The 24,953-nt window shown below is 37.8% G+C and overlaps 2 protein-coding genes across 5 annotated transcripts in view; one reads left to right on the forward strand and one right to left on the reverse strand.

Moving 5' to 3' along the window:
• The window catches only part of fra10ac1 (FRA10A associated CGG repeat 1), an 89,266-nt gene that overhangs the window by 28,462 nt on the left and 35,851 nt on the right, over positions 1 to 24,953 (forward strand). Inside the window, exon 14 of one of the 3 annotated variants that reach the window (XM_041210455.1) lies at positions 72 to 802. The exons of the other annotated variants lie outside the window; for them this stretch is intronic. Within the exon in view, the coding sequence (XP_041066389.1) occupies positions 72 to 114 (43 nt within the window). The 3' untranslated portion in view covers positions 115 to 802. Of the gene's footprint in view, positions 1 to 71; positions 803 to 24,953 lie in introns of those variants that run through there. 3 annotated transcript variants of the gene reach the window in all.
• The window catches only part of pde6c (phosphodiesterase 6C, cGMP-specific, cone, alpha prime), a 33,081-nt gene continuing 22,062 nt past the window's right edge, over positions 13,935 to 24,953 (reverse strand). The window contains exons 15-22 of one of the 2 annotated variants that reach the window (XM_041210450.1): positions 23,183 to 23,270; positions 22,955 to 23,055; positions 21,611 to 21,718; positions 21,454 to 21,517; positions 17,950 to 18,024; positions 17,575 to 17,658; positions 16,316 to 16,469; positions 13,935 to 14,215 (exon numbers count right to left, since the gene is read on the reverse strand). In XM_041210450.1, coding sequence (XP_041066384.1) covers positions 14,133 to 14,215; positions 16,316 to 16,469; positions 17,575 to 17,658; positions 17,950 to 18,024; positions 21,454 to 21,517; positions 21,611 to 21,718; positions 22,955 to 23,055; positions 23,183 to 23,270 — 757 coding nt within the window. In that variant the 3' untranslated portion in view covers positions 13,935 to 14,132. The remainder of the gene's footprint in view (positions 14,216 to 16,315; positions 16,470 to 17,574; positions 17,659 to 17,949; positions 18,025 to 21,453; positions 21,518 to 21,610; positions 21,719 to 22,954; positions 23,056 to 23,182; positions 23,271 to 24,953) is intronic. The other variant, XM_041210451.1, reaches the window with a different exon arrangement.

Raw genomic sequence — 24,953 nt, forward strand, 5'->3', positions numbered from 1 at the left:
TTCATGAACAATGCCATAAAAGGTTCAGTTATAAAGTGAAAACTATAATGAATCCTGTCCTTCATCTGCAGGGAGGATGAATTTGATGAATATTTTGAAGACATGTTTCTGTGAGCTGTGCTTTGAAGAGGATGTCAAAGATTAATCACTTCATACAATATGTCCCAGAAGAAGTTTCCTCAATTGTTACTTAAATATCTAATTTACCTTTTAGGAATCAAAGTTAATTTTTACAGGCAACAAATTTTATTTTTCAAATTTAAATCTAAACATTGATAAACCCAGGAGAATATGAAATTTGAAAGCTGAGAATCCAAAACACTCAATTGTGAACATGACTATTATAGCAAAATATTTCTAGTTAGCTATATAACAATTATCACAGAAGAAGAGCTTCCATCTGCTACGTTTAGTAATTTGGTGCAGTCATCTTGGGAAATCAAAGACATCTCCAAGTTGTCAATAATCCACTTTGAATTGTTAAGTTTTAATTGTATGAATACTCCAAATGACAGAAAATGTTTTTGTTTATTAAGCAGGGCAGCAAGATTAAATTATTAACTTACTTGCTTACTGTTTTTAGTTGTTCTGGTGTGTGTGGATAAGGGATTTATCAGTGAAGTCCTATAACATAACCGGTGATGTGTCAGCTTATTCTATAAAGGGAGCATTAAATTAGCTTCTTTATTCTTTTAAATGAAGAACTGATTTATATAGGTGCAAGCATTTTGTTTCTTTGTATTTTATTTTTATTTTACTGTTATATGTTCCCTAAATAAACCACACATTTGAGTTTTTTTAATTAAATGAATTTTTCATAGTGTATAGCTAATCTATTTCTCATCTGTTGTCCACAATCTCATGAGATAAAACTCTCTTTTTCTCTATGCCCACAAATGATTTGGCATCAAAGATGGAATTACTGATTGCCAAATTAGAGCATGGCAAAATGTGAAAGATTTTAGCCAAATACACACACGTTGAGTGACTTGGTGTGTGTGTGTGTGTGTGTGTATGTATGTATGTATATATATATATATATATATATATATATAGTTCAAACCTAGATAAATGTAGAGCAATATGCTTTGGGGGAAGAAGAGCGGAGAATATAATTATGTCCTGAGTTCTGATATTCTCACTGTAGTAGAGGAACAAAACAGCCTAGTGAACTTTCTCTGAACCGCTTCCAATGTAAGTATATCCTTAAGTAAGGAGACCAAAACTGTACACAATACACCAGATGTGGTCTCACTGATACTCTCTACAGTTGTAGCAAGACTTCACTACTTTATACTCCATCCCCCTTGCAATAAAGGTCAACATTCCAATTTCCTTTCTAGTTACTTGCTGTACCTGCATGCTAACTTTTTGTAATTTATGTACAAGGACACCCAGATCCATGTGTACTGCAGCACTCTGCAGTCTCGCTCCATTTAAATAATAATCTGCTTTTCTATTCTTCCTGCCAAAGTGGACAATCTCACATTTTTCCACATCATACTCCAAATGTATGTGCCCGCTCACTGAATCTACTTATATTCCTTTTGCAGACTCTTTGTATCCTCCTCTCAACTTGCTTTCTTACCTATCTTTGTATCATCAGCAAATTTGGCTAAAGTACAGCCAGCCCCTTCATCCAAGTCAAAGAACTCTAATAAACACAATTTCCCTTTCACAAAACCATGTTGACTCTGCCTGATTGTATTCTGATTTTCTAAATGTCCTATTACTACATCCTTAATAATGGATTCTAGTATTTCTCCAATGACAGATGTTAGACTTATTGGCCTATAGGTTCCTGTTTTCTGTCTTTGAGTAGTAGTGTTACATTTGCGACTCTCCAATCTGCTGTGACGTTTATAGAATCTAGAGAATTTTGGAACATTATAACCAATGCATTCACTATCTCTGCAGCCACTTCCTTTAAAACCTTAGGATGCAGGCAATTGGGCCCAGGGGACTTGTCAACCTTTAGTCCCATAAGTTTTCCTAGGGCAGAATTTTCTGGTTGGCGAATGGGGGCGGGTCCTGCTCGCTGACAGTAAAATGATGTGTGGTGACAGGTGTGCATCCCGATGTCACCGCGTACCATTTAGATTGTCAGTTCGGTGGGAGTGCAGCTGCATTGGCTGTGCACCCGCTGAACTGTCAAAGGCTTATTAAGGCCATTAAGAAAATAATAAAAGTTGTTAAGAATGCTGCCCGTCCAACCTGAAGGTTGGCAGGCAAAGAGCCCAGGAGGCCTTTGCATTTTTCATGAAACCTCACCTACGGCAGGATGAGGTTTCAGGAAGGGTTTATTAATTAAATTTAAAAATTTGAAAGAATTAATGGAAATGTCCCAGCTCATGTGACAGTTTCACATGAGGGGTCATGTCCTTAAAAGTTTTTTTTTTCCTTTATTAAATTTTTCAGAACTTAAACTAATCTCCCTGAGTCACCATGCCCCTGCGCAACACCCCCCCGATGGGGGGAGAATTCAGCCCCTAGTACTTTTTCTCTAGTGATCATGATTGTTTTAAGTTCCTCTCTACTTTTTCACCCCTGCTTTTCTATTCTTGGGATGCTTTTTGTGTCTTCTACTCTGAAGACAGATACAAAATACTTGTTCAAAGTCTCTGCCATTTCCTTGTTTCCCATTATTAATTCCCAGTCTCGCCCTCTAAAGGACCAATGCCTACTGTCACTGCTCTTTTCCTTTTTATAGTGGAAGCTTTTGCTATCTGTTTTTATATTTCATGCTAGTTTTTTCTCATATTCCAATTTCTCCCTCTTTATGAATTTTTTAGTCATCCTTTGCTGTTTTGTAAAATTTTCCCAACCTTATGGACTACCACTAATCTTTGCCGCATTGTGCATCTTTCAATTTGTTACCTTCCTTAACTTCCTTAGTTCTGAAATATCAAATACCCTTGAATATTCAGGTCCCAGCTGTCGTCGCTTTGCAGCCATGTCTGTGTAATGACTATCATACTCATTTATTTCTAATTATGCTATCAATTCATCCATCTTTTTACAAATGCATGCATTCAGATGAAGAGCCTTTAAATTTGTCTTTTTACCATTTTTTCCTACTGTGACCTTATTTGCTGGTGCATTCTTACGTTTGTACACTTTGTCCCTTCCAGTCACACTTTGGTTATCATTACCTACATCCCTGTCTGCACTATTGCCTTGTCCTTTTTCATTAACTTTCCAAATCGCCCCTCACATTCCTCCCCTAGCTATTTAATTTAAAGGTCTATCTATAACTTCATTACTTGCCAGCACACTGATCCCAGTGCGGTTAAGGTGAAGACTATCCCAACTGTAGAGCTCCTTTTCCAGTACTGATGCCAGTGTCCCATGAATTGAAACCCATGCCCCCACACCAATCTTTGAGCCATGCATTCAACTTTTTGATCTTATTTGCCCTTTGCCAATTTGCTTGTGGCTAAAGTAGTAATCCAGAGATTATTACCTTTGTGGTTCTGCTTTTTAATTTAAATCTTGGACTATATTTCACTGTCAATGAACTGTCTTCCATAATCTTTTATTTCAAACACGACAGTTAATTATGACGTGATATTGATGGTAACCAATATACTTTAAATAATATTTTATCACTTTGTTGTACCATGCATGTGGATTAGCACTCAGCTATGATATTTCTGATCTACTTAGCACAGAAAGGTAAAACTAATTCACTAGGCCCTTCTTAAAATGTAATCCTATTGTGGAAGATTCAGAATAAAAGCGCAACATATTGTGATACAATATTATCATGTTGCTGTAGTAACAGCAATTCTGTGAAGTTCCTTGGCATGTGACCTAGTGTTCACCAACATGGATAGAGCAGAATTGCCACCTGACATGTTTTCAGAATATTACTTTTAAGCTTTTTCTGTGTCTGTTGGTGTGCAGAATGAACCATATGTGTAATTAAAGGACAGCAATTTGGAGAACTGGCTTCCATAATAGGATTTTCCTCATAAACCTGTCTAGAAGATTGATATCAGAAGGAACATATTTATTAATTAAATTAAGACAACCAGTAGCCTTAAAAACTATGCTGTAAAAATAAAATATATTTCTGAAGGGCAACTTATAATAAAACATCTTCCTATTTTTCATCAAAAAACATTGTCTCATTCAACAGTTTCTATACATTTATTGCTAATATATTAAAAATCTTAGACTGTGAACACTTTCCATCTACAAAGTCTTTCTCGTGTCATGTTTCTTTTGCATTTTGTGTTGACTTTTTCCATCACAAATTCCTCTGTTCCCTTTTAGATTAGAATGCCTATGTAAATTTGGCACACTGTATTTACATATTCTACTTGTCGTAATTGCATCTCCCAGCCCTTGAACCTGTACTCCATAGAAGCCAGAACCAATTACGGCTTCCTAAATTGTTATAACTTATGCTATTTCCTTGAAAGTATTAAAATGAAATAAAACTATTTTCGATCCAGATCTTCTTAAAAATCCAGTCTGTTGAACTTAGGAAGGGTAAACACTGGTTGTTTACAGCTGAGAGTCGAGATTCTAAATTCTAACACGTTATGGGTCAGAGAGATGCAGACAGAGATTCAGTCAAACAAGTCTTTCCTTGTTCTACTTTTTAAAGTACAATTTGAATATTGAAGGCAAACAAGCCACCTTGAAAGAAAGGAGGAAAAGGAGCATAGAAAAACAGGTTAAGAATGACAGAACATCTAGCCCTTTCTCACCTGCTTTTGATGAGGATTGAATGGGGGAATGGATTGAGGGTTAAGGGTAAGGTAAATGACAGAGCAGAAGGAGAGAGTACAAGGATAGAGTACGTAGTTGAAGTGATCTTAGCTAGGGGAATTAATGGCATTGAGGAGTGGTAGAAGCAAGATGAAGGGGTTGGGATGATTAGAGGGTGAGATGGGAAGGGAGCCACAGAAGATCACTTTTTCACCAGCAACACCAAACCTAACTGCAACCTATCTTTTAATTAACATACAATGCCATGCAATATCCCCCACCCAAAAAGGAACAAAATAAGAAAAATACAAATTGAGGCAAAAATAAAAGTTGTGGGGAGAGAGAAAAAAGAAAAAACAGAAGAGCTGAGACAGAAAAATAGCAACACTAGACAGGTAAGAAAGACCATATTATGGCTTAAAATATGTAATGTCATGGGAGATTGACTAGTAGACAACAACTATTATAAATTTCTATGCCTACATTTATAATGGAAAATATACCTATAAAAATGTTATGCTGTAATTACTTTTTTCCTGCTACTGGTGGTATTGTTACACCTCAGTTTTGCGGCTCCCAATTCATATATAAACTTGGATTGCATGCCATGAACTTGGAATAGTCATAAGTTAAAGCAACTATATCAAATTACTCATCTATGTTGTAATTTATAATAACAAGACTATAAAATCTCAATAATCCAATTTGCTGGCTGTTGGAATTGGCACAAAATTCTTTCCTTTGCATGAACATTTTTCGGAGCCCAAGTGTAAACATGATGACTCTGTTCTCCTACAGTGCTGCATGTTTTAGACCAAGGAAAAAGTTTAAAAAAGAAAATTAACCTTACCTTTCTAGCCAAAATCAATACTGCTTCAATGGATTTCAAATACAGTTATTAAATAAAAGGTGTTGTGCACTATTAGCATGGCTGAGAATGCCAGAAGCATATAGTGGTTATAGATCAGGCTCTTGGAATGCTTTTGTTTTCCTGTTCAAATGCAAATGTGCATGTGCATATGAAAATATGCTGTGTCCCTTATGATTTGATCACAATCTCTGGGTATTTCTGTCCTTCCGTACAATAACAAAGGCCAGATTTAGTAATCTGACAGCAGTAAATGTGTACTTTATGTAAGGTTCCTAAATAGTGGAAAGTACTGACCTTCAAACTAGATTCATCCAGGCTAAAACCATAAATCACACATATTTATACTTTAATATATAACAGCAAAATTTGAAGTCCAAACAATGTTTTAAACTACACATATCACAGAGAGGATCAATTAGGTCTCGCTCCTCATTGTGCCTTTGAAGAATCTCTTGAAGTGAAGAAATCTCTTGAAATTAATCTCTTGCCATGCACCTCATTAGGGAACGTTGCATGATATATATAAGGTGAGCAGGCATTAAGCTCTTTACTGGTTAGAATTTTGCTTAAGGACTAATGGACCAGTATCCACTTTAACTCCTTTAAAGAAGGAAAAATTCAATGATTCACTCACTGTTAATTATGCAGTGATGGGAGACATTTTTGTGAAATTAACAGAAAGTTATTTTAGTGCTGCCAACAAGCAGAAACCATATTCTGCCTGATATTAAATGCATGTTATTAATAAAGCTGTATATACACTTGTAGGATGCTATTTGTAACAGGATGTAAATTTTCATACTGTCAAAGACAATTCTTTGCCTTCAATGAGACACCCATTATGTTAAAAAAGGGGTGACAGTTGAGACCCTTTTCAATAAAATAGTAACTAAAAGCTCAGTCCAAAACCAGTATCACGTTCAAAATACAGGGAATGATATCACTGTGGAAGTCTGCTGTTGTCACTATAGAATTTGTAAGCTAATCTTCACTAGTTCAAAGGCCATTCTTTGATATGGGAAAGAAGCAGTCACCTTTTCTATACCTTCCTATGTTAAGTAGGATGGATTTCGTGCATAATTTGGATAACAGTGAAATGCTTTTTCTGAAACGCCCTTGAAGATAAATATCACCAACCTTCTCCATGAGATTAGGTTATATATAGTGTACTTTGGGTAAGCAGGAGACTTAAAGACTAAATCTAAGTCCATATTTAAAGCTTGGTTAAATTCCCAATCCATTGCAGAGAAATCTGCTTATGTCCGCACATGTATATCTCAATTACTTTGATACATCCTATTCCACAATATTATACACACTTTCAAATTTGCAATAAGCAGCAGTCCTAAGACTGTCATCAAATCAGAGCGCTGAAGCCAATGCTATTTTAATCTGACAGACCTAGGCTCTATCATCATTACTTTGGTAATGAAATTGTCCGTCGCTCATTGTTAGATTTTCCCAATTTTGCTATGTAAATGTGAGCCATGATTTTATGCTTCTGTTAAAAATTGGGGCTGTGATCACTCCTGGCAGGGTGTATCAATTCTGGGATAGGCTGCAATGAATTCTGCAATCTAAGATCAGTATAATATACCTAGGCACCCTGCAAACAGTGTCCATAGGGAATCAAACCTATTAAGTTAAATTTCTGACAGTCACAAAATCTGGCCAGCCAAAGTATCTAAATGTAAGATAGCACCCCACTCTCCCGCCTAATTGGGTTACATTTTCTTCCAAAAAGCAACATTTGCACTGCTGAATAACTGCTGGAAATATCAATGTGGACAAAAAGACTTCTTCAACTACTACAACTTGCATTTACATAGCATCTTTAATAGTAAAAATGTCACAAAGAAATTTAAGGGGGAAAATGGACATGAGAGGGGCGATCAAGAGCTTGTCATGGGTAACCAAGGAGGCTCCTAAAAGGAGAGAGGGGAAATTTAGGGATGGAATGCCAGGGAAAAATCCTAGGAAAGTGTTGTCACCAATGGTGGGCTGAAGAGAAGGGGTAAGGTAGGGAATGTACAAGAGCCCAGAGTCAGAGGAACAGGCAGTTTAAGGTAATGGGTTGTAGCACAAAAAGTAACAGAGATGGGCTGTGGTGAACTCATGAAAGGGGTTAAACACATGGAAATATTAGTTTTATGGCCTCAGAGTTAATATAGGTCAGCGAGCACAAAGGTGATGGATGAGTGGGATTTGCTGTGAGACGGGATATTAGCAACAGTTTTTTTGGACAGGTTGAAATTTATGGAGGTTGGAAGGACAACCATTGCAATAATTGAATCTAGAGGTGACACAGCAAAGACGAGAGTTTCACTGGCAAATGGGCTGAGCTTGGGGCGGAGATAGTCACTGTTACAGAGGTCAAAGAAGGCTGTATTTGTGACAGAGAAGACATGAGGCCGGGAGCTCAGCTGAGTCAAAGAAAATATGAAGTTTTTAAACAGTCTGAGACAATAGGTGGGGGAACCAGTAGCGATGGTACAAAGTTTATAATGGGTCAAGAATAATGATTTTTGTTTTCCCTGTGTTTTCCAATAGCTGGATGAAATTGTTGCTCATCCAAGACTATGCTGGGCAAGCAGTCTGCCAGCCCAGAGCAGTGGAGAGGTCGAGAATATGTGGATAGGTGGAACTGAACTTCATGGATGGATCCATGTTAACAAATGTTGTTGCCGTGAGGCAGATGAGGAAGGAGGGAGCCAAAGATGGATTCTTAGGAAATTCCCAAGGTGATGGTGCAGTGATGAAAAGAAAATTAATTGGTTGATAATATTCTAATATGTTTGGATAGATTAGACTGAAACCACACAAGTGCACTACTAACAAGATAGACACCTTGTAGTAATCAGGGTTCGGATGCCTAGGTACAGCAAAGGAGACGCTAAGTCAAAGCGGACATCTTAACAAGGCTGACACTTCCATAACTACCATATGATCTTTAACCATCCACATTTCAGACAATCATAAGTGTTTCTGGCACCAATTACTACTGTTTTCATTTGGGCGTAGAATTTTAAACTGCCTACCAATGTATTGTGGAATTGCTGCAAAGTGTTAGGAAATGGAAACAGTTTAAGTATGTTATATTGGTATTTGTGGGCATTAGGAATGAGTTTTAGCTTTAATGTTTAAGTTTGATTTGTATTTCTGTATTTGTGTTAAGGTCAAATTGAATTTTAGTTTCATTTTTAAAAGGTGCCGGCATTTCTAAAGAGGTTTTTTACAATTGTTGCAGCTAGGGTAAACAAGCAAAAGTAGAAGATTTGGACTGTTGCCTAACAACAGGGGTCCAGAGAGGCAGGTCTCTCCCACAAACACACACACACAGACTGAAAAACAACAGCTTTAAGTTCAGCTTGAAACCAGGACCCCAGAGAGACTGGACACTGGGAGAGGAAGCTGCAGATTTCCGAAAAGAACCAAAAAGTCCCAACGCCAAAGGAGTGAGATGGAAAAAGGGGAAAGTCCCAAGCGGACTTTCTAGTCAAAACAAGGATAGGAAACTGGAAAAGGTCCTGTCAATGAAGTCAAGAATGAGGGCAGAGAGGAAGGCTCCAAGCTTCAGTTTAAAGAGACAAAAGCTGCAGAAAGCAGATTTAAAGCAAGAATGGCTTGTAAGAGGCAGGAAGGTCCAAAGAGACAACTGAAGGTCTGTAACTCTTTGCTATGGGATGTGAAGCAGTGGTACTGTTGACGGCTGAGTCGGTGAGAGTGTGTGGAAAAACAGCTTGAAAGCATGTGGTGACCCGAGTAAGAGGAAGATCAGGAGAGTTCGAAACTCTGGAAGTGAACCCTTGTCGAAGCTGTCTCAGAGAAAGTGTTGGTTTGGGAGAAGATTCCAAGGAGAGTGGAGATTGGAAACTCTCATGTGAAGGGTGGACTTCAGTGATACCAGTTGGCACTCAGTGTAGCAAGCACCGGGGGGTGGGGAGTTGATGAGAGATCCATAGCATCTGTCTGGGGTGGCATTTGTCTCTTGGTTTCAGACTGTGGTGTGACTGAGCACAGCGTGCTTTTTGGTACATGGACTGTGTACTTACTGTAGACATTAAAGCATAAGATAGCTATTGTAACCTGTAAACAAATCTGTATATTTCTGTAAAGGTATAATTGTGGGTGAAGGAGTATTATAGTTCATCTTTTCTTGTTAAATAAATGTTTTACTCTTTTGTTAAAAGTTCATCAGCTGATTCCTGTGACTGTTCAGTAACCACACTCCACATTTCTAAATAAATAAAAAAAAGTTAGGATCTATCAAGCTGGGATTTGGGATCAGACTTGTCCAGGGGTAATCTCAGATGGGATTGTAACAATAGGCAAGATGTGACTACATGTGAAGAGGAAGTAATATGTGCTGTGTTTTGGAGAAATTCGATTGTCCCAATATCAGCATGTGACCAGCTCCTACACAATTATTTTCTATTGTGTAAGATACTTGCATCTTCAAAAAGCAGCATATCTGGTAATCAGCAGAATTCCCTGCCTAGTATTCTTTGTAATCAACTCCTTTCATGTTTCAAGTAAACCTATTGTCTCCCTTAGTCTGCTTGATGGCTTTCTGTGCAGGATTTTTTATAGCACATAAGTTATGCCCAAATTAAAACTCTATTTGTTGTCTATTGCAGTGTTTTTTTACTGGTATCTGGCTATCCATGCAAATGAACTTTATTTTGAACAATTGTTTCTGTATTACCGCAGCACACAAGTCAGATCCCAAATATAGTTAAAAGCAAAATACTGCAGATGCTGGAAATCTGAAATAAAAACAGAAAATGCTCGAAAAACTCACCAGGTCTGTATGACTAGTCATATGAACTCAGAATGTTAACTCTGTTTCTCTCTTCACAGATGCTGCCAGACCTGCTGAGTTTTTCCAGCATTTTCTGTTTTTATCCCAAAATAATTGTTTAATAAATGTCTTCAACATGAGAAATTGGTGCACAATACCATTTTTGTAGGTAGAAAGCAAATACTGGGTAATAATTAATATTGACAACACAACTTTTTTTTTACTTTCACATCTTAGAGTGTACTTGTATTTCTACAGATGTATCTTCATCTCAGCTGATACAAATGTGCCTATATAGTCATAAAATGGGCAGTGTATCTTCTGCCCTTATATTATCAGCTGCCATTCTCCACTGTTTGTTGTAAATAAAAGCACATTATTTACTCAACAGGTCAGCTTCTGCATACAGGTACAATGAATGTTAACTTGGGAAATTATATTATTGCAGTAAAATGCATAGAATTGCTTTGAATGTGGAGTTTGCTGATCATAACTGTTGATAGTGATGTTACTGCCAAGAGCAGAAAACCGGTGTAATTAGAGAGAAAAGTGCTGGCAAAAGTCTCCAAAACCAGCTTAGCTTTTTGAAAGACAGTGCTCAACAAATTTATTGGGATTATGTCTATAATGTAGAGGATGCGATATCTGTAGTATTCAGAAAATACAGTCAGTCATTGGTAGGGTTCAAAATATATTACTTAATGATTTTGAAACTTTGCTATGGATTGTTGTTCTATTGCCCAGCACCAGTTTTACATAGGGACAAGGGTAGACTATTGAGTCCCTCAAGCTTGTTCCAGCATTCCGTCAGATCATTTCTGATCTATACTTCAACTCCATCCTTGGATCCATTTCCCTTGATACCATTAGCTGACAAAAATCTACGCTGTCAATTGTGAAAATTTCAATTCTCCCAGCGCCTGTCGGTTTTTAGTGGAAAATGTTCCTGCTTTTTACTTAACTTTGTGTGAAAAGTGCTTCCTAATCTCACTCTTAAATGGCCTAGCTCTAATTATAGTACTTTGTCCTCTTGTTCTGGATTCCACCAATAGAGGAAATATAGATCAAGTTTATATAACATGTCCTCATAATTTAACCCTTTAAGCTCTGGTGGTATTCTGCGAATTTGCACTGTACTCCCTCCAAGTCAATAAATACTTCGAGGTGTGGTGTCCAGAACTATACAGTCCTCCAGATTGGGCCTGACCAAGGTTCTGTACAACTGAAACAAAACTTCATCCCCTTTGTTTTCTGACCTCCTTGAGAGAAAGGCCAACATTTTCTTAGATTTGTCATATCTGCCCACTAGATTTTAATGATTTCTGTACATGGAACCAAGTAGGTTTGTTCTTCCACAGTTCCTAGTCTCTCATGATGAAGGAAACATGCTAGTTTTCTTTTCCTGGATCCAAACCTCTCACTTCCCCACACTGAACTCCATCTGACATTGTTTTACAACTTCCTTAATTTGTCTTAGTCCTTTTGCAATGTTCTGCTTCCATTCTGCACAATTTACTGTCCCTCTTCCTTTAGTTCATTGGCAAAAGTGGATACACAGATCACTGTGGAACACCACCTATCATACCCTGCCAATCAGGATTCCCTTCATTCTTTTCGCTCCTACCTGCAATTACTAAATCATGGCACAAAGCTACCTCTTAATTGTGGAGTTTTATATTTGCTAATAATCTGTTATGTGGAACCTTATTAAAAGACTTCTGGAAATCCATATAGACAACATCCATAGACAATCCCCATCCGTCATATTAGTGGCCTCTAAAAAAAATTTAGCTAATGTAATCAGACCTTTCACCTAACCAATCTGACTCAGATCAGCTCATACTTGTCAAGTGTTTCTTTTAGTACCCTGGTGTAAAAACCATTAGGTCTTGGAGGTTAAAGTTCCATTCTTTTCTCTGCTACTATTTTTTAAAACTTAAATTAATTCCAATAAGCTCCCTTTTACTTATTCTTAGGTTCCTTTGTACATTTTGTAATGAACATTGTTGAACACTGTCTAGTCAAGCGTAGAATACCAAGCCATGGTGTAGAACAAAGCTTTCAACAATGTGCCTTAACCCTAATTTCACAAGTTACTGCTTCCGTGTGACATTTCCACTTCCTACTTAACCATTCTTAATGGCCAGTCTGACACTCAATTTAACATGCTATTTTTTTAAAAATTAAAGCACAATTTCTGAAATTCATGATGTTTAATTCATAATGCAACAGAAGGAATATTGGATTTATCTGCAGCTTAAATCTTAGCAAGTTCATGTCCCTGTGCACTCCCATTATAACTTTTTTTTGTTATATATGAAGCCATTAGGTTTTAGATTTCATGGACAAACAAATTGAATTATGGGATATATTCCCAAAATGTTAATAAAAATCTTGAAATCCAATGTAATAAAAAATAATTGAACTTATTCTGTTACCTTGGAACAGATCTGTTGCTCTTAGGATTTTAGTCAGGGTTCTGTTCCAGTTATAAATTGTTTTTAGTTTTCTTAGTGTGTGCCAGCTCTTTCATGCTTTGTGGTGGTAGTGGTGGTGTGTTCCAGATTACTCAGGAAGTCTAAGTTGTTGTGGCAATATACACTTTTACATGCATGTTGTAATCTGGAACTATGGATAGTGATGGTAGAGGCTACAATATTCTTTCTATCATATGGCTGACCAGGAGCCTCTCCTGGTCTTACCACCTACTATTGGGTTTACAGGTTGACACCCACCCTGTTTGGCCATGTTATGAATGCAACTTCCTTAACCCACTGAATCCTGGGGTGGGACTCAAACCCACTCCTTCTGGCTTAGAGGAAAGGACACTACCCACTGCACCACAAGACTGCCATGCTTTGCAGGATGTCATAAATGCAGATTCAATAACACTCCAATGCATCTATCAATTAGCTTTAAACCTCGTAACTATAAAGTATATGCCTATCAACTTACTGAAATTAATAGATTCCAAAGGCTGAAGTGCTGATGGGAAGGTTTACTTTCTGATGTGGATAATTACACCACATATAAATAATGGACACAATCAAATGAAAGTTCATTGATTACTTGACTGGAGTAGGATTGGATTTTTGTTACAGTGAAGTAACGGGTTGTTTGTTATTATTTATTCTTGGTAGGGGGATGGCAGTATAGTGGTAATGTTATTGGACCTGTAATCCAGAGGCCTGGGCTAATGCTCTGGAGACATGAGTTCAAATGCCAGCGTGGTGGCTGAGGTATTTTAAATTCAATCGATTAATAAATCTGGAATAAAATAGCAATCTCATTAATAATGATTATGAAACTGCTAGATTGTCATAAAAACCCATCGGGTTCACTAATGTCTTTCAGGGGAGGAAACTGGCCATCCTTACCCAGTTTGACCTATATATGACTGCAGACCCACAGCAATGTCATTAATTTTCAACTGCCCTCTGAAATGGCATTGCAAGCTATTGAGTTGTATCAACTGCTACAAGAAAAAAGTACTGTGGGTGTACCTACACCACATGGTTCAAGGAAGCAGTTTACCACCAGTTCCTAAAGGACATTTAGGGATGGGCAATAAACACTGGCCTTGCCAGCGATGCTCACACCCTAAGAAAATATTTTTAAAATTATTGCTTAAAAGTTTGTTGAACATGTGCTAGTAAGCCAGTGAATCTTCTGGTGGGTCATTGTTAAACAGTTTGTAATATGCCTAAGATGTGAAGTTGTGAATGTTCATTCACAAAGTTTTTAAAATATTTCACATGTTCTGGATTTTCCTCCACGTTTCCCTTCATTTCCTTCGACTCCACCTCCTACTTCTCCATTTGCTGCTGCAGGAAGATAAAGTGAGTGAAATCTCAGTTTTGTTTACATTGAGCTTTTTAGAACGAGTTTATGTATAAAATTAAAGTGAAAACATCCTGCAGCAATATGATTATGAGATATAAACTATGTAATTAGATAGATCTAAAAAGACTTCTTCATTCGTTCTGGGGATGACTGTGTCGCTGGAAAGACCAGAAATAATTGCCTATACCTATTTATCCTTGAGAAGCTGGAAGTAAGCTGCTATTGTGAACCATTGCAATCTGTGTGGTTTAGGCAACCCATTATGCTGCTAAGGAGGAAGCACCAAGTTTTTGACACAGTGACAGTGAAGCAATGGCAATGTAGATGCAAGTCAGGATGGTGTGTGACTTGGAGAGGAACTTGAAGGCAGTGGTTTTCCCATACATCTGCTAGATGGTAGAGGTTGTGTGTTTGAAAGATGCTGTCGAAGAAGCCTTGGTGAGTTTCTGCAGTGCATCTTATAGGTGGTACACACTGCTGCCTTTGTGTGCCAGTTGTGGAGAGTGTGAATGTTTAAGATGGTGGATGAGGTGCTGATCAAGCAGGCTGTTTTGCCTTGGATAGTGTTGAGCTTCTTGAGTGTTCTTGGAGCTGCACCAATGCAGGAAAATAGAACAGAGGCAGTGTTACTGTGCGTTATATAGTTTGAAAGAATAGAGGACTGAAGATGGGAAGAGCAAAGGATTGTGGATTGCTGCTGTCTCAGTGTTGCCAGAGCCAGCTAGACCATTTAAAGGATATGGGAGCCTCTGGGGATTCTGCGTCATCAGGACCTTTGTGAGTCAAGTGAGAAAGGATTCATAGATATGCACCCTGTCGGTGTGAAAAGTGTCTGGGGACTTCAGATTGAATATGGCTCCTGGTGAGTGTGACTCAAGGGCCAAAATGATTAGATGGGAAGTGAGAAATCCTACAAAATGGAGGCCGAGTTGAAAAGACTGAGAGATTGCACATGGTGCTACATTTGTGTGGGAAGTAATGCAAGTGCTTGTAACCACGTGAGGCACAACTTTGTTGCATTGGCTATTTTAAAGTGAAATTTACCTTTTGATTTGAAATATCTTTTGCTTGTTAATTAATGTTTGAATCATGTTGGTTTTATTTGGTTTTTTGCAGTAAAAGTTTTTTAAAAATGAATCTTGTCCATCAATTTTCTTTCCATTGACATTGTGAGGATTCCTTTCTTTTAAAAGTTATCAGTTTCTACAAGGATCCTAACATACCTAATAAAACTTCTCTAAACAATAATTGTACTTTTCACGTAACACTCCTGATTTATCTGTTTTTTGGGTTCTGCTGTTACCAATGCTGAGACAGTTTGGGTCTCTGTCACAAAGCAGAAAAAATACATTTTGATTCAGCAATTCACTCTTAACATATTGTGTTTGTATTAAAGAAAAATTGTATTCCATCACCCTGCTCTTATATTTTCAAACTTACCTGTGTTGAAATGTATCACATAATTAGTCATGCTTTCTCTGTCTCTGTCTCCTACTCAACTCTGTGACCACTATTAAAGTATGATCAAGAATTTGACCTTAACTTTTTTCTGTCTATTTATAAACTATTTTCTTTGCCTCCTCACTTCACACCTTCATGCAGCCAGGGAAGAAGGCATCAACTTTGCCTGTCATTTTCTACTGTTTTCTTCTGGACATAAACTAACTCATTTAATGCACCAATTAGCACTTAAGCAGTTCACACTAAAACTGTGCAGTGCACAAGTCTCCCAGGATCATAAGTCCCACAGAATGAAAGTAGGAAGTTCTTTTAAAATATCGAGACCACTGGCTTTACAGAAAAAATTACTAACTCAGCAAGTTGGCCTTCTTAACGCATATTCTCTTTGGACTTCCAAGTTATGCTGTGATGTTAGTCTATGGTAAATTTATAATAAACCTACAAATCCCAAAGTATTTCCTCAATTTCAACATTGCTAGAGCAATAGGTTCCTTTGTTCAAAACAGCAAAGTAAAAATATACCAATTTGGGTAAATTAATACTGGGAGCTCTTAACTAAAGTGAGTCTCATTGGAACTCAATGGGAGGAAAAAAATTAACAAATTGAAGAATCTCCTAACCCTTTTTGACAGCCATTTCTTCTTGTTCCTTCCTTTGTTCTTCAATCAGCTTCATCTTTTCATCATACTCATCAGCTCGTAATTTCCATTCAACTCTGTTGTTTTGGAGTCCATCATACATTGGTGTTATTTCTTTATGGAATCTTGAAAATTCCTGCAAAAGGCACCCAGCTATCAAATGTCAGTTTAGTGATAATTTAATGGTGTTAAAAATTTAATGGATAAGTGTGCATTATCATGGTAACTAAAACAGAGATCTGGCTTAAAAAGGGCAGGACTGGGTACAAAGTATTCCTAGATATTAGATGTGCAGAAAAGATAGGAAAGGGAAGAAAGAAGGAGAGTTTGCAGCATTGATCAAGGAGAATATTGTAGTGCTGGAGAGAAAGGATTTCCTAGAGGAATCAAGGACAGGATTTATTTGGTTAGAATTAAGAAACAATAGAGGTATCATTGTACACCATGTGCATTCTAGAGGCCACCAACAAGTGGGAAAGATGTAGAGGAACAAATATGCTACGAAATTACGGAGAGATGGATGGAGTACAGAGTAGTAATGATGTGGGATTTTAATTATTCTAATATAGACTGAGACAGTAATAGTCTAAATGCAGATAAGGGGAAGAGTTTCTGAAATGTGTTCAGGAGAATTTTTTTGATCAGTATGTTTACAGCCCAATGAGGAAGGGGCATTGCTAGATCTAGTTCTGGGCATCACACTTTAGGGAGCATATGGACACTTTAGAAAGGGTGCAGAAAAGATTTATGAGTATAGTTCCAGTGATAAGGGACTTTAGTTATTTGGATAGGTTGAAGAAGCTCGGATTGTTCTGTGGAGAAGAGAAGGCAGAGGAGAGATTTGATAGAGTTGCTCAAAATCATGAGGGTCTAGATAGAGTAGAGAGCGAGAGTGGAAAGTCGAGAACCGAAGGACACCAATTTGAGCTGAATGGCAAAAGAACCAGAGGCAGTATGAAGAAAAACATTTTAACGCAATGAGTGGTTAGGATCTGGAATGTAGTGTCTATGAGAGGGTGGTGCAGCCAGATTCAATCATGGCTTTCAAAATGGAATTGGATAAACAACCGAAGAGAGAAAATTTACAGGGCTAAGGGGAAAGGGCTGAGTAGGACCCTAATTAAATTGCTCTTGCAGAAAGCTGACACAGATATGATGGGTTGTTCGTCTGCCTCCTGTCTGTAACCATTTCATGATTCTAATTCAGACCAGATAGAGAATAAAACAACCATTGTACTTACCTTATACACAAAAGTACACACAAAGTCGATGAAACCAACTTGTAGTTTGGGGAGTTCATCCCCTTTGTTTCTGTCCATCATGGGCTGTTTAAGGAATAAGCCAAGATTTCAAATTTGACAGTTATTTCATTAGTGAAGCTTTATTCATTGGTATGAAACATAATACTACATTATGCATTCTCAAAGTTATATATGCTGTGCTGCTATATTAGTGTAGTATTATAAAAGTTTAATTCAGAAATGTATAAGTTGTGTTTTGTTGCGTTTTTCGCAGCTAATTCTTCTTGTAAGCATATATCACTAATTATCCAAGAAATCTAACTGTTAATTTGAAACAAACTTAAGTTGGCATTACTTTAAGTATTGAGATCTTACAATTGGCTGTTGCTGTAAAACTGTTCGTTCCAGATCACCCTGCTCCCAGAATTCATTAGCAACCATTAACGCAACCTGGAATGAAAACATTGTATGAAAGACAAGTGAAGAAAATATTTAATTGCCAATTTGATGGTATAATGCAAGTAATACTCTTGTAGAACATGGTTTTAATTAGGCTTTAAAGTATCACATAGCAAAGAAAGGACATATTGAGGGCATCTTTACGCTAATTTGGCACAAATTAAATTCAAGGCCATTTAAATTCAAACAATACATAAGATTCTTTGTTACTTTTCCATACATCAAAATCTGAAAGCTTGAGCTTCTTTTTAAATTCTTGATTCACAATTTCACGAAGAAGTGTTTGGCAAAACATCAATACATTTGTTTGTAAAAGAGATGTAAATTACAACAAAATGCATCATCCTGGCTTTAGTAAAGGACACCATGATAAAAATTAAGAGCTCTTTATACACATACTTCTGTCTAAAATACAAAATGGTTTGCTAAATCTCTACGATTCTAAGAAATTCTGGTTTATGAAGATTAGAGAAATTTTCATGGAATAAGCTCAAGGCAATATTTTTTTGAAATTTTCTTTCACCATGAATTCCTGTCAAAAAACACTGACATCCATGTAATCAAAGATGGGCATTGAGATATGCTAAAACATTTGAAAGAAAAGTAAATCTTTAAGATAGTTGGGGAATTTCAAAATAAATATAAATGCTCTCCAAGTACTTTTATTTTTCATGTTGTTACACTCACACAGTACAATCTTATAAACTATAAATATGAACTTCTGAAGTATAAATCAGAAATGGACACTTTCCTGTAACACAAAATGGAGTTGAGAGGTCCGGTGACCTCTTTTGCCAACACATGGAACTGTAAGAATACTGAGCTTATTTGCATTTCTGACCAAGTCTTTATGAACATGCAAACGACCCTTCCTGTGATAATGACTCCATCTAATTAAAAAGACTTCAAACTTGAAATTCAGAAACAATGAGTGTGAAAAGCTCTATTTTATCAAGATGGAATGTGCATGAGTAATATCTGGACTCCACTGTCTGACAATGGCCTAACCATCAGAAACTATTTATGAGCACAATGGGAAGAGATATTCTGGTCACATGACAGAGACAAGGTTGCTAGTAAGGATTTTAATAAGACACTCATGCTCTCATCTGGACCTGTAAAAAAATTATCAATTTTGTTTCCAATTTCCACCCATCTGTCACCTTCACATGGTCCATCTCCTACCCTTCCCTTCCTTGACCTCTCTGAAATATTTTCTGGCAATAGACTGTCCACCAATATTCATTACAAGCCCACCGACTCCCGCAGCTACCTCGACTACAGCTCCTCACACCCTGCTTCCTGTAAGGATTCCATTCTATTCCCTCAATTCCTTCACCTCCGTTGCATCTGTTCTGATGATGTCACTTTCCAAGATGGCACTTTTGACATGTCCTTCTTCCTTAACCGAGGTTTCCCACCCACTGTGGTTTACAGGCCCTCAGCCATATCCAACCCATCTCCCCTGCCTCTATCCTCACACCTTCTTCTCCCTCCCAGAAACAGGATAGGGTCCCCTTGTCTTCACCTTTCACCCCACCAGGCTCCACATTCAAAGGATCATCCTCCACCATTTCCGCCAACTCCAGCATGATGCCACCACCAAACACATCTTCCCCTCACCATAGGGACTGTTCCCTCTGGGACACCCTGGTCCACTCCTCCATCACCCCCTACATCTCAATCCTCTCCCACGGCACCTTCCCATGCAATCACAGAAGGTCAACACCTGCCCCTTTACCTCCTCCTTCCTCACCATCCAAGGGCCCAAACACTCCTTTCAGGTGAAGCAGAGCTTCACTTGCACCTCCTTAAATTTGGTCAACTGGATTCGCTGCTCCCAATGCGGTCTCCTCTACATTGGAGAGACCAAACGCAGACTGGGTGACCGCTTTGTGGAACACCTGCAGTCTGTCTGTAAGCATGACCCAGACCTCCCTGTCGCTTGCCATTTCAACACTCCACCCTGCTCTCATGCCCACATGTCTGTCATTGGCCTGCTGCAATGTTGCAGTGAAGCCCAATGCAAACTGGAGGAACAGCACCTCTTCTTACAGTTTGGTACTTTACAGCCTTCCGGACTTAACATTGAGTTCAGCAACTTCAGACCATGAACTCTCTCCTCTATCCTCACCCCTTTTTTCAAAATTCATTTTTATATTTTATCCACTTATTTTTATTTATCTTTCTAAACTACTATAACTGTTCTTAAGTGGACAAAAAGGATTACAGGCCTGTATCATTTCAAGTCTTCATCCCAGGGAAAAGCAAGTGTGACAAAGAATTCTTGAAATCATAAAATATAAACACATGCTACTTTTATAGTCGTGATCTTTTCCTGAATGTGTGTGTATCTGTATGACTGTGATACAGTTCCAGTGTTGAACAATAAATATTTACCTTTCTTTTAAAACTTATAAAAACTTCTCATTTGCCTGTTCCTGAGTTAAAACACCATTTTTTAAAACTCGCTTTCTTCAGTCAGTGGTTAGATGAATAACAAAAGGTAGTCATGCTTATCATCACTCCATCTGTAACAATGTTGACATTTCCAATACAAGTCATTTATTGATTTAGGCAATTGTTAATAACTTAAAATGTAATATTTTGTTTTAATTGTGCTAAATGTTCCAATGTCCAGTTCATTGGAGATTGGACATATAACTGATGATGAATGTCAACACCAAAAAGAAGTCCTGACACATGGACCTTTGTGGGAATTGCCCATGAAGTTTAAACTTCCGATCGGCAATTCCCCTGTTCCCTGGGACCCTTTGCGAATGTCTCTGACTCTGAGCTGGAGTAGGAAATATTAAACAGATTAAAACCTGGTCTAACACCTGGGTAACTGCATAACCAACCACCCCACCAACACAACCCCCATCACTTCCTGAATCCCCGACTACCCCCCAACACCCCACTCCCTTCCCAACCACCCCCCAACCACTCCCCCGCTATGCCTGAACAGATCCAACTACCCCCTGACCATCCGAATAGTGACGTGACCCAACTACCTTCCCTGCCCTCACCCACCTACCCTCTCACCCAGTCACCCCCTACCCAACTACCCACTTCACCCACTCATCCATTCACTAACATTCACAGATCTGGATCTTTAAACTTACCATACAGCAGCTGATACTGTAAAAAGCAGGCATGTTCTGTCTTCCCTCAACTCTACTCCCAACGGAGTTCACAAGGGATGCTGAGCTGCATATTTCTTTGACAGCCGGGATTGAAAGATCCTGGAAGAAATGCAGCAGCATCGGGTTGGGAGAATCTTTGAGCACAGCAGCAATCCATTGCCACTGCTCAGAAGATTCAGGCTATTGTCTCTTCAGACATGTCAACGTTGTTTAGAAATTCAGAGTAGTACATAATGTCAACTGCATTCCGAATAAGGTTGGCATTTTTGCATACCTTACTTTGCACTTCCCAAGGCTTGGTAATGGCAGACAAGTCACATCCTGTCATCATCATTGCCCTGCAACAGGATGAGAAGGTATTGGGCCAATAAAGCCATAAAAAACAAATTTGGAGCAAATTAAAAAAAAAGTATGAAGAGCAAAATACATACATAACTATTTCTTTCTTGGTTGGGTCGGAAGAAATGTACTTTATGGCCTCTTCTTCATTCTCTGTTTTTTCGACATGGTCCACAATCTTTTGAAACATTGTCCTTTTCCTATTAAACATTTCAAAAATTATATTGTTAAAGTAGCCTATTTTTCAATTCGACTCCATTTAATTTGTTTCCACTGAGAGGATGCCTCAATGTATAGATATCTGGGAGTCATAAATGATTCCATATTCTAGTCATTTCTTTCAACAAGATGGTTTTTTTAATATCTTCTAAATTTATTTCTATTTGTGTCCTCTTTTGTTGGTTTACTTTGAAGTAATTTAGTTTAATTTATCTATACTGTTTAATATTGTTTATACTCCTGTGAAATCCATCTTCACAACCTCTTTCCAGGTTTGTGCTTCTTCTATCTTTTTTCATAGCTCATCCCCTCAAACTTAGGATCAGTCTTGTTGCTCCTTTCTACACATATTCAAATGTAAGCTTTTTTTTCTGTGGGGAGGATAGTGAACAAAGCTGAACATAGTGTTCTAAGATTAAAAAGAAAAATGTGACATTTTGGAAATAATAGCGGGTAAGTCGGTGAAGAAATAGATTGTGACACTGGAGTATGCAAACCATCAGAACAGTATTCTAAGTAAGAACAACTACTGCAATGCAACACCTTAATATAACTTTTGTAGAGGTTATATTTATATTCTGAAATACATATTCCTAGAGTATGTCCTTTTAAGTTGTTCCATCTGATTGTTTAAATACAGATCATGAGTTGCCTATTGATTTTTTCCCAACTTTCGTTGTTCTAATTCAATGCCTTTCCTAAGTTTACTTTGTCCATTTTTTTTCCATTGACCATTGATAAACTGTGTCTACCAATTATTCGACCATTGAAAATTCTTTTGCGAATCCATTCCCAGGCTCCAGCAGGGTTTGTGAACTATGCTTTAAATTCCACATCATACCCATCACAAAAAATGCTTATTTCTACATCAGTAACATTGTGCACTTTCACCCCTACCTTGGCCTCTCCATCGCTAAAACCTTAATATATACCCTCAACATCTCCAAACTGGACTCTTCTAATGCTCGGGATCGGGTCGTCATTTAGCTATCGACCCATTGCCAGAGCACTGCTTCGTGCGTGTCCAAAAAGTTTTGATTTCCTGCGTGTCCAAAAAGTTTTCGTTTCCTAGTAGGATCATTCATTAGAATATATTTTATGACTAAAAGAAATGTTTAGCTCCTACAATCTCCAGTCATCTGAAAATAAGGCTCTTGCACCACTTCAGCTATCGAATTATCGAGTAACAAGAAAAGGTAACAAAAATAAGCGCTTACTTGAAATACAAGGCCAAGTCAGTCGCAATTATAGCAACTTCCATCAAATGGATGACTGTTTCATGTTGACGTTGATTCAGGTTCTGAAAAATGTTTAAGCTCTACCCATTGAGAAAGGAAAGGAAAAGCAGTAACATCAAGATGTTAATTCAGTGAATATTTAAGATAAATAACTTCACTTTTGTTGTAAGATATCCTAATATATTCAGAAATATTTGGCTTACTGACCTCATCCTGAAGCAGCGTTTTACTGTATTCAAGGTGATGTCTTTCCAAAATAGAAGACCCATGCAATCTTGCTAGAGGTGCTTGAGATCTGTGGTTGAGGATCATTTTAATGTATGATTCAGGATTTATAATATGCTTCATATATCTCAGTATTGTTAATCAGTAATTGATTAGAATATCCTGGCAAAGATCCATGGCAAACATTTTTTTGTGTGTTTTGGAGAATAGGAAAAGAATTTGGAAGCTACTGGCCTGGATTTTGTGGTATGCATAATAGTGAGGCTGTCAGCACTCACCATTATTGAGGAATAAATCGGACAACAACCTCTGGTATCTGCACGTGTTTGATTAAATACTGATATGATGAGGTTGCTGTTTGAGTTGCCCTGATTCTCCACAAGCATTGCGTCATGGATACCTTACCCAGAAACTCTCCATTAAAACACGTGGAACACTTCAGGTTATGATATTTACCATTAGTAATAAACCTGCCAGAAAAGTTAGGGCTTGTCCATGAATGTAAGTGATTTTTTCTTTTACGGTATCTTAATTACTACCAAACAACCTCTCTAGCACTAAAAAATGAGGAATCTCATTCCTTCAGATTTTTCAGCTTGTTGAATAAAGAATTTAGAAGGTATTGGCCTGGATTTTACAGTAAGAATAATAGTGAACCATTATTGAGGTGTAAATCCTCATGTAATTTTTTAAAAAAGTTTTCTTTCTGTCTCTTCCATCTTGTTCTTATTAACATCTTTCTTTCCCCCCCTTCATTTTTCTTTCTGTATGTGATTTTACATTGAATTGAATTTTTTAACTTACACTTTTTGGTTTACACTTTACATGTGTCAGTATGGATTATTCAATGTGTTTAGTGAAGAAGTTTGATAAAGGATAGATATTTTCTTCTTCATTAACATATTTATTTGTGCTTACAATGAAGATTCTGTGTATATTTTGAGTATACACTAAATCACCCATGTACACCCAGTCTCAGGCCTATCTTCAGCTGCTTCATCAATGACTTTCCTTTCAGCATATTGCCAAAAGTGGGGCTGTTTGGAGCCGAACACTGAGTATTCATCAGCATTCACAATTCCTCAGATAATGAAGCAACAACAAACTTGTCTGATAAGTGACAAGTAAGGTTTATGCCACACAAGTATTAGGCAATGACCAATTCCAACAAAAGAGAATGTAACCACCTTCCCTTGACATTGCCATCTCTGAATCACCTGCCATCAACATCCTGAAGATCACCATTGACCAGAAACTGAACCGGACCGATCACAAAAAGCTACTACAGCAGGTCCAAGGCTAGGGATTTTGCAGCTAGTGGCTCACATCCTGACTTCCCAAAGCCTCTCCATCACACTCTTGACCTGCCTTGTAGGTGGTACAAGGATGGGTTTGGTTCCAATAACACCCAAGAAGGACAAACAAAGCAATCCATTTGATTGGCACCCTATCGACTGGCTCAAACACCCAGTTCCTCCACCATTTGTGTACTGTGGCTGCAGTGTGTAATACTGGCAGCATGCACTGCATCAAGTCACCAAGGCTTATGTGGCAGCATCTTTCAAACCTGTGAGCTCCACCACTTAGAGGGGCAAAGGCTGCAGGTGCATGGGGACACCGCTACTTCCAAGTTCCCCTTCAAGTTGCATACCATCTTGACTTTGAAGAAACTATTATATATTTCTTTATTGCTGGGTTACAATTCAGAAACTGCCTACCTAATAGCACTCTGCAACCACGCAGTTCAAGAAAG

The sequence above is a fragment of the Carcharodon carcharias genome, chromosome 17 (assembly GCF_017639515.1).
Source record: "Carcharodon carcharias isolate sCarCar2 chromosome 17, sCarCar2.pri, whole genome shotgun sequence".
Classification (NCBI taxonomy): Eukaryota; Metazoa; Chordata; class Chondrichthyes; order Lamniformes; family Lamnidae; genus Carcharodon; species Carcharodon carcharias.